This window comes from Aspergillus lentulus (assembly GCF_001445615.1).
Source record: "Aspergillus lentulus DNA, contig: Alt08, strain: IFM 54703, whole genome shotgun sequence".
Lineage (NCBI taxonomy): Eukaryota > Fungi > Ascomycota > Eurotiomycetes > Eurotiales > Aspergillaceae > Aspergillus > Aspergillus lentulus.
Window position 1 is genome coordinate 3,775,809 of NW_028322118.1, and position 9,709 is coordinate 3,785,517.

Sequence of the window (9,709 nt, forward strand, 5' to 3'; positions counted from 1 at the left end):
TGAGTCTTGATCATGGCCAGGATTGATTTTGAGCGTCTGTTTTTCTGTGCTGTTGGCGTTCTGGCGTCGTTCTCTCACATGACGAATGAATGAACCGCTCAGTTGCAACTGAGTGACGATTGAATGAGTATGACTTGACCTCACGTAGACTTGGACGCCGTAGACGTTCCCAGTTCGTACTGTGATTTGCAGTCGTTAATCAATCTTGGCTGATAATGATCGACTCGGAAGATCACCCCCAGCCCTATGGCACAGCATTTGTAATTTCACTGGCCGTGACTTGTCGTTTGATGTTCATGTTCAGAATCTTCAGGATGAGGTGCTCCATATTCATCCACTCGCCTTGTAGACCCTACTGTTTCATCTTCCCCCGCTCGAATCCACATTCTCCATACTACGGATGGAGTATGGTGGGTTCAACTATCGCTTCTGAGAAGGGTCCATATCCATTTCACTTTTCAGTATTTGTGAGCGGTCATATGTAGCATACAGACTGAGTATACAGAGTATTTAGTCTTTCAACTATCTATCAGTCTTTCACAGACATTGTTCAAACTCCATTCATTCCAGCCGGTAAAAGGTTAAATGCTAGAATGCCAAGCAGCGGGCGTTTCCTTATCCAAGGCTTTGTTGATTATGGTGCTTTTTGTGGAGACTTAAGGATATCGTTCTATCTACTGGATATAGCATGTCTTGCAATGGTACTCAGTACTCGGTGTCGGCACTGACTGACTCCTGATAAGTATAATTGACAGTTCGACAGTCTGTCATGATGAGCCCAGGCCTCATGTACAGTTGTTTGTGTTGATCAATTGGCAGGATACCTAGGATGCATTCTCAACAAGGATGTACATACTTTGTGTGGACTGTGGAGAGAACTGCTCCGCCATGGGTCAGGAAAGTCTAGCGCCCGAATTGTTTCAGCTTGAAAAGGGAGTTTGTTTCCATTAGCTGATTTGTTAGTTTATTGGGTGATGAGTTGAGAAACCGAGGGGACGAAATAGATAAGACAGAGGACTAAGGGAAAATATGGTTTGGCCGTCAATAACGGTTCCTTCATCCTCGTCTTCATTATTCTTCTTCATCCACCCATTCATTCTCTGTCCATTTCAGCTTCTTCATCTGCTGAACCCCTCCATTCCTTATTGCATCATCTTCTTCTCAGCTTCGTCAGTTGTCAACCGTCAGCGTCCATTCCTTCCAGTTCCAGCCTCGTGTATCTCTATCCCCACAATCCGCACATTGACACAGACACGCGCCCTGACCCCTATCTTGGCAAAGGGATCCATCGCCATTACTCCCACTGATACGAAGTAGAATACCTTCAGTCGCTCCTTTGTGTCTCATCTGCATTGTGCATCGAATTCGAAATCAATGGTGAATGGCCATTGTGCGATTGATCCGCTGCGGTTGTTGATCCCCCTCCCCTGAAACAGGTCCTTTGACGAGCGCTTTGCGACCGTCCAAGGGCCATGCGCCTGGGGATCTCGTAGCCGCCGATCGAAATCGATCACCTCGAACTCTGTCGCTCTTTGTCCTGGGCTCTTGCTCGGAGTTTCAAACAAATCTTTCGAACTTATTGCTCTTTGTCTCTCGTTTCTGGAATCGCTATTGTGCGATTGCGACTCTGCGCGGCTGGCCCGAGCAGGTCGATTCAGTGACACCTCTACCTCGTCAGGTGTAACTCACCATTCGTTCTGTATTTGTCGTCTTTGACTTCCTTTCCGGTCGCTATTTGTTTCTGGCAGAACAGGTATACGCACAAAAATGCCTTGCTGCGGTGAGCGCGAAAAGGGTCCCGTGTCAAGGGAGGAGAAATGGGACTCGGTGGTAAGTGAAACGGGCGCGGTCACAGACAATTGAGCGAGTGTCGCTGATTTCCTTGCTTGCAGAATCTGGATGACTTCAAGTCCGAATCGTGTCTAACGCCCTTCTCTTACTTTTTGGTTTACGTCTTTCTTTTGGTATCCCTCGCGGTGTATGGCGTCGACACCTTCACGGCGGTCAATCTGCTGGCGTTCTCTCGATGGGCCGGATCAATTGAACCGGCTATTCCCTTTACAGTATCGCGATGGATCTTTGCAGTGTGCATCATCATCTCTTTCGTCCTGTTGTTTCTTCGGTGGCTTCATGCGATTCGCGCGATGCGCTCGGGGAGCATTGCCCGAAGTTACTTGGACCCTCTGGCTGCCCGGGTCCAGAGTATCCGTATGGGGAGACGCGGTCGCGGCTGGAGACGCTTTTTGGTCTTTGCGGAGTTAACGAAGAGTAAGAAGGGCGCAGAGTATGTAGCTTTGTTCGCGTACTTTTCTTTCGAGAGTAAGTCCATCCTGCTTTGTCTACTATTTGGGCTATCAACTGACGTGCCAATCTAGGTTGGATGAATACAGTATTCGCAGATGGGCCCCGCCAAGTTGTCAATGCCATCACTTTGTACTCCGTCATGAAGATGGACCTTCTTCCCGGTGGTGAACACTCGGTGGACGACGACAAGGCAGGCATCGTACAGTTTTTCGAGAACGTCAAGATCTTAGCCGAGGACAACAACCAGAGAGCCGTGGTCCTGTGTGGTATGCTCTTCACACTCGTGATCTGGGTGCTGTCGATCCTCAAACTCGCATCCGCCGTGATTCTCTACCTAATCTTCCTGTTCCACCATATCCCCTCCGAGGATGGTTCTCTAAAGGTGTATTGCCGTCGCAAAATCAACACCCGGCTCATGCGCGTCGTTCGTCGGAAGGTGGACAAGGCTTTGGCCAAGAGCACCTTGGATCGCGCGCCGACTCAACCCAACCTCGCCCTGGACCGGAAACCGACCCTACCGATGGTGGTTGACCTGAATGCCGAGGACAAGAACCCCACCGTCACGACTCTCTCGCGTTCTACGACTCAAACAACGCTCCCACCGTATACTTCGCGCCCAGGAACCGCGGCACCGGAGCGAAACCCAACCCTTCCTACCCTTCCCGACGTATCATGGGCGGAGAAACCGGCTTTGAGCCGTACGGTAACTCAATCATCAGCGCATTCGGAGTTAACATCGTACTCTGGGGCTACAGCGGTCGCCAGCTACAGCCCTCTTGATCGCGGGTCTTCACCTGCGCCGCCTGTTCCTCCTGTCCCTAGCAGCGTGCCGATGCCCGGCGCACGTTCCTACACGCCGGTATCACGGCCGCCGACAACCCGGCCAACACGTACACCGGCGCCGCCGTCCGCGACCAACGCGCCAAGCCATATGCCGACAACGATGAGCCAAGGCGACTATGGGGAAGCGCCACGCCGTTATCCCGACCCTTACAGTACTGATGCACCTTACGACGAAAACTATGGTTCATATCAGTCGTATACTGCAGCGCCTGATCCTTACTCACGCTCATTGACGCGTGGAGTTCCTGTCTCGCCTCGCGATGACTATCCAACTCGGACGTTATCTCCTCAAAGTCACAGGGGAACACCCCAGCCATCATCCAACCCACAACCTAGCTATCCCGTACGAGCATACACTCCAGGCAACGCTGGGCCCGTTCGACCACCGCTGGCCGTTGATACAGCTGCAAGTTATGCCGAAAGAACATACACCCCAGTCTCTCAAAGAGCCACACCCCGACCGCAGCAGCAGAGCCCACAGCAGCAAGGAGGCTATGTTGCGTTTGATCCGTCAATGACCCCGAGCCAGCCAAATGCCGACGTTCGCCCGTCAAATTCTCCTGTTTATCATGCTTATAGCGGACCAGCCAGTGCTACATCGCCCAACGGGCCTAGCAACCGACCACCGCCTGTACGAGCCTATACACCGCAAGGCTACAATCGTCAACCGCGGCCCTATCGACCAGACTACGCCTGATTGTTCAGCGTTGGGTAGTCCATGTACAGAACGATTACCAGTGAAGCAGCTAGGTTTATGATATGTTACGACTTCCAGAAGAGCAGGTTTCTTCTGTGATTGATTGATGACTGTGTCAGCGGACTTTGTACTTCATGACTGGCGGCTTCAGGTCGCTGTAAATACCCTTTGGATCTCATTAGATCTATTTTTCTTGTTTCGATACCTTCTTCGGGAACATATCATGGATTGACGCTGCTTTGCTCTCGGGCCATTGGTGAAGGTATTCCGAGCATAAAATATTTAACCACAGCCTAGACATAATGGCATTTACTTAGCAATTCATTAACATCCCTTTGAGTTCTAAACTTGCGTGAAGTGCTGGCAGATAGCCTGAGGCTACTCACTCCTTTATGCTATACGCCGTAAATTCGCGGTGTCTTAACTCAATATGCGATTGGATCGTCTTTCTAAGCGTCTAAAGCTACAGCTTTTGTTCGTCTTATCAAGTACCTACTTGCTATATGCCAGTGATCCTGCTTTTCGCCGGCGAATCCAGCGGCATGATGCTAGAGCCAGAAGACGATGACTGAAGCGGTATTCCTTGCCCTGTTTGTCCATAATAGCTACTTGTACTGACTTAATCAATGCAGAGAACTATGATCGCAAGATCTTTCCGCCCGTCCATCGATTTATGGATGTCAGGCGTGCTGGTGGGGAAGGAAGGGGTATTGGACATCCTGTCGGCTTTGCACAGTGCAGGCTCTTTGGGTTTATGGGCCTACTTCTGTATCTACCAGAACACAACTTAGGGATACATGAGCCCGAGATAATATCAAGTACTTGTAGTTATTGGCATGAAGGTATCCGTTGTACATACTGCTCGTAGACCAAGAACAACAAACTGCGGGCCGAGTTGACAGCAACCATACCGAAAGCAGCCAACTAACCACAAAAGGAAATACCTGGTCCTAGCTTACATCCACTTAGCCTACTCCGTACGGTGTACCTATGTGTCAACTGTCATCAAGCTCCACGTCGCTGTTTAGGGTACATTTTATTCCTGAGTACCTTTAGCACAGACAGAATGGGCTCAGATCCTCACTGAGATCACACACGACGGTATTCGCCCGCTTTAACTAACGTCGCGGATGCGCATCGCCATCGCCATCGCTCCCTGCAATGGTTCCTCATCGGCGCTCGTCTTTGTCCGACCACGACCCTTCACGCCAGGATAACCATCCGCCTTCGAGTTCATCGGTTGATTCATGGGATCAGCGAGAAAATGGTACGAGGGGCAGTGGAATGCGTGAGTCGTATGGGGATGGGAATACCGACTTGCCGCGACCGGAGACGCCTCCAAGCGAGACGAGAGACCGGGGTATAACCACAAACGGGAACGAGTCGCAAACCTTGAAGCGTCAGAGGACGGGACGTATTCCTCGAGAAACGAACGCGAGTGGCGAGACTACGAATGATACTACTACATCGAATGGGGCTGTGGATAACGAGGAGGCTCACAATGGTTACGCCGAGCTGAAAGCCGGACAGTTTCCCCCACAGCAGGCTCTGGGGCTCGTTTTTGAACATACCGATAATGGTGATGACGCCCACCGGACATCGTTGGTCGATGTACTTCAAGGGGATGAGGCCGGCGCCGCGCTGAATGCCTGGTCGGAGAAGATGTCGCCCTCGAAGGGGGGGGATGTGGATCGAGAGGGAGAGAAGGTTCTGAAGCTATCCCCGGCGAAGATCCAGGAGCTCACCTCGTCGCCGCAGTCGATACCGTATCGTCCTGTGGCGTCGGAGACAGACCAAGGTCGACGGGTGTTGTCGGATGGCATGCATACAACAGGTGCAGATTCGGACGCGGGCGAGTCGAGAGTTCACGCTGGCCATATTGCTAGAGATTCCCAGCCAGAGGATGCATTGGGGCTGGGAATCTTTGCCGCCTCGAAACATTCGGTGTCCAACGGTCGTACGAGGCCGCATGCCTCGAGGACAGTCTCGACTCCCACCTCATCGCGACGACCGACGCTACAGGGGACCAACGAACGGCTGGCGCAGACGTGGGCGTCGCGGTCCAAACCCGACCGCCCGGGAATCGGTCTGGGGAACGGTCGCTTGGAGCAGGAATCCAAGCGCCAACTCAGCCCTTCCCCGGTTATCACCGAGCCTGCCTTGCCCTCTCCCATGCCACCGTCCATCCCCCTTCCTCCCCTGTCGGTGCCGACATACCTGCAATTGGAGCTTTCGTCTGGCCGACCTTCACCTCTGTATATTCATCGCTCCGTGACGAATGATTTCCCATATGAATCGTCGCGCGTCAAACTCGAGCGCTTGTCGAGTTTTCTGAGACTGCCGCCGGCCCTGGAGCAGGTGCTCTGGTTTGGAATCCTGGCATGCCTGGACGCGTGGCTGTATTCCTTCACAATCCTCCCCCTGCGATTTTGCAAGGCTCTGTATATTCTGTTGGAGTCCTGGCTGGTCAACCTGGGCATGGAGTTCCGTTTTGTCTCGGACTTTGTCATCAAGGGAATTGGGAGAGTCTGGAGGAGGCAGAAGAGACCAGTCCCTGGCTCAGAGGCTGAACGTAGACCGCGAGGCACTTCTACCGAGCGAGAACCAAGAACCAAGTCCGGGGAATCACGGCGACGGCACCGCGCCGATACACACAAGCACCAGCATCGCCGGCAAAAGTCCATCCCTTCTGCTCTTCTGCCTGACGACAAAGCCGACATCCTCAAGGGATTGTTGATGATCGCTACATGCTGTGTTCTCATGTACTTTGACGCTAGTCGAATGTACCACTGGATTCGCGGCCAGGCGGCTATCAAGCTGTACGTGATCTACAATGTGCTGGAGGTCAGTGACCGGCTGCTGGCCGCTATCGGACAAGACGTGCTGGAGTGTCTCTTCTCGCGTGAGGCTCTGGAGCGTCGCCCGGACGGACGCAGCAAGGTGTTTCGGCCGTTTGGCCTCTTTTTGCTGGCCTTGGCTTATACTGTGCTTCACGCCACGGCATTGTTCTACCAAGTCATGACGCTGAATGTGGCGGTCAACTCGTATTCGAACGCGTTGATCACGCTTTTGCTTTCGAACCAGTTTGTCGAGATCAAGTCGACGGTGTTCAAGAAGTTTGAAAAGGAGAACTTGTTCCAGCTTACGTGTGCCGATGTGGTTGAGCGATTCCAGCTCTGGCTAATGCTCACGATTATCGCCTCGCGCAATATTGTAGAAACAGGAGCATTCAACTTTGTTGGCACGCTGAGCTCCAGTCTGAGTAGCCGGTCGACCAGCACCAACAGCACCCCTCTGTCGACTCCTCCCAGGTCGTCATCCTCTATTCTCCCGCAGTCTTTCACCTTCTTTCCGTCGTCACTCATCTCCTCTTTCAGCCAAGTCAATTCCTTCCTGCCAACATTGGCGCAGGTGCTGGGTCCGTTCTTGGTTGTCCTGGGGTCGGAGATGCTCGTGGACTGGCTCAAGCATGCATACATCAGCAAGTTCAACAACACCCGGCCGGCCATCTACGGCCGCTTCTTGGATGTCCTGGCCAAGGATTACTATACCAATGCGTTTGGCGACCAAAACCTCACAAAGCGCCTGGGGCTCCCAGTGATCCCGCTGTCTTGCCTCTTTTTCCGAGTCTCTGTCCAGACGTATCAGATGTTCCTCGCCGCGCTGCTTCCGCATCAGCCGTCGTCGACGGCCGTTGAGTCGACCTCCCTCGCCTCCATTCACAGCCACTACGTGCCATCGCCGATCCCGTCCGCGCCCCCGCTGACTTTACGTACTATCCTCCCTGCCTCGGCCGCGCACGCCAGCGCTTTCTTCCGGAGGGTGTTGGCCAACGCGATGCCTTCGCCGGCACAATCGGTGTACATTTTCACCATTGTACTCATTCTGACGGCGTTTATCCTCCTGTTGATCCTGAAGTTGCTTCTGGGCATGCTTCTCCTAGCGTACTCCCGCTCGCGGTACAAGGCAATGAAGGCCCGGGAGGCGGAACTGTCGCACAAGACAGAAAACGGAAGCGCCACGGGCACTGCGTCTCGGGGACGCGAGTTTGCGATCGAGGGAAGCCGTCGCGTGGGCGGATGGGGCTCGGTCGAGGTCAACGACGACAAGCGGCGGTGGATCTACGCGGATGACCCGGAGGGCCTGCGCCGGCTGAAGGCGCGGGAGGAGAGAGACAAGGAGAAGGCTGCGAAAGAGGGCGAGGCGTCGATGGACCATGTGCAGCGCTACGAGATGGTGGCCAAGCGAATATGGTAGATAGATTAAAGAATTATTTCATTATCATAATCATGACGGTCATTATCAACGTCAGCGACAGTGCCAACGCATATTTACATAACTGTACAACACCACGGCCTGGCCTGCACCGGCTTGCGCGCCACCAAAACATACAGATTCACCAACGGCAACGCAGACGTACAATGCCGCCCAAACCCCTCGACCAGCCGCTCCGCGCGCTCAATGGCCTTCTTCTCGTCAACCACCTCCCCAGACTTGACCATCGCATGCGGCATCAGCGCCCTCAGCACCTGCATCAGCCACGTCCGCGCCGGCTCCCGCAAATGCGGCTTATCCGCCGTGCTGTTAGCGTACAGCCGGGCATCCACGAACCCCGTCTGCGCAGCCAGCTGATGGAGGTACTGCGGCGCATTCCCACACAGCCCGAGTTTCTCGACAGCGTCGACGACAATCTGCCGCATTTCCATGTCGATGGGGGTGGGATCGTCCGTGCAGAAGGCGGTGGTGTCGCAGTCGTCCCATTGGAGGTAGCCGCCTGGTTCTATCGCAGTCTGCCTTAGCTGGGGTTCTACAGAGGAACTGCAAAGAGAGGGAAGGGCAAGGCAATACTCACTCAGGAGATCGTACAGGTTCCGCACTGCCTGCGGATAATCCACCTCCTTCATGGCGCCGACGAGCAGCCGCACGTGCACGAGGTCGTACCGTCCCCAATGCTCCTTTGGGAAGGGCTGTAGGATGTCTTGCACGGTGAGCTGGATCTCGTGCCGCTGGGCCTTTAGCGAGCTGAAGGGGAATTGTGCGGGGGAGATGTCGAAGCCGTGGAGGGAGAGTTTGTGGCGGGGGTGATGCTTGTGGAGGCTTTGCGCGGCGTCGACGAGCCAGATTCTTGCAGTTGTCAGTTGTCATGCGTTGGTCATTCGCTGGGGGGTGGTGTCTACCCTGTTCCTGTGGCTACGTCTGCTATGGAGCGGATGTTTGCCGTAGGGATGGAGGGATGGATGGGAGTGCCGCCGATGACGTCCACAAGGAAGGCATGTTGGGCGTTGAGACTATAAATGTCAGTGACGGCAGTCATATATGGGCGTAGGAAGCGATGTACCGCTTTGATTCCTCAGGATCACGACCTAGGAGGTACGCTGCGTCAGATGGGGAGGCCATATTGTTACATATCAATGATATCAACAGGAGACACAGATGGATAGATAGATATGATAGAAAGAAAGAATATGAATTCTATCCAGTGCAAGTCATACCATCATATAGAGTACTCTAGAAGAAAGAAAGCAGTGAATTGACACGCCATGAACCCTAAATTCACGGAGATATCCATAAGCAGAAAGACATTCACATTCACAAATCAAGCAAATCCCCCCCGTGCAGCATACATAACCTCCCGATATCAATCATCACATCACATCATATCATATGCTCGCGGCCAGGCCACACCACTGCACTCCACACAACAAACATAACTTCTGGCCGTGCCAGCCCATTAGCAGGCTGCGGCCCCATTCTTGACAGGCAGCGGACCGGGAATCAGGATATTTCCGGATGCAGGTAGCTGGAGAGGGAAACTCCCACGAGTCTGGGCTGCGGGACTGCGGGACCTCGGGATCAGCTCAGGGA

General features: G+C 53.6%; 3 protein-coding genes across 3 annotated transcripts; 2 read left to right on the top strand and 1 right to left on the bottom strand.

Moving 5' to 3' along the window:
* Nucleotides 1-1,767: 1,767 nt before the first annotated feature.
* ALT_4437 (uncharacterized protein) lies at nucleotides 1,768-3,844 on the top strand (the record flags this gene model as incomplete). Its single annotated transcript, XM_033559884.1, has 3 exons — nucleotides 1,768-1,830; nucleotides 1,893-2,319; nucleotides 2,376-3,844. 3 exons carry the CDS (start codon nucleotides 1,768-1,770, stop codon nucleotides 3,842-3,844), a joined length of 1,959 nt encoding a protein of 652 aa, XP_033415775.1.
* Nucleotides 3,845-5,005: 1,161 nt separating this feature from the next.
* On the top strand, nucleotides 5,006-8,101 carry ALT_4438 (TAPT1 family protein; the record flags this gene model as incomplete). The annotated part of the gene is made up of 1 exon (XM_033559883.2): nucleotides 5,006-8,101. One exon carries the CDS (start codon nucleotides 5,006-5,008, stop codon nucleotides 8,099-8,101), a length of 3,096 nt encoding a protein of 1,031 aa, XP_033415774.2.
* A 74-nt stretch (nucleotides 8,102-8,175) lies between these two features.
* On the bottom strand, nucleotides 8,176-9,241 carry ALT_4439 (putative LaeA-like methyltransferase; the record flags this gene model as incomplete). Its single annotated transcript, XM_089599747.1, has 4 exons — nucleotides 8,176-8,618; nucleotides 8,697-8,968; nucleotides 9,022-9,132; nucleotides 9,183-9,241. The coding sequence occupies 4 exons, from the start codon at nucleotides 9,239-9,241 to the stop codon at nucleotides 8,176-8,178; spliced, it is 885 nt and encodes a 294-aa protein (XP_089456085.1).
* Between the last annotated feature and the right edge of the window lie 468 nt (nucleotides 9,242-9,709).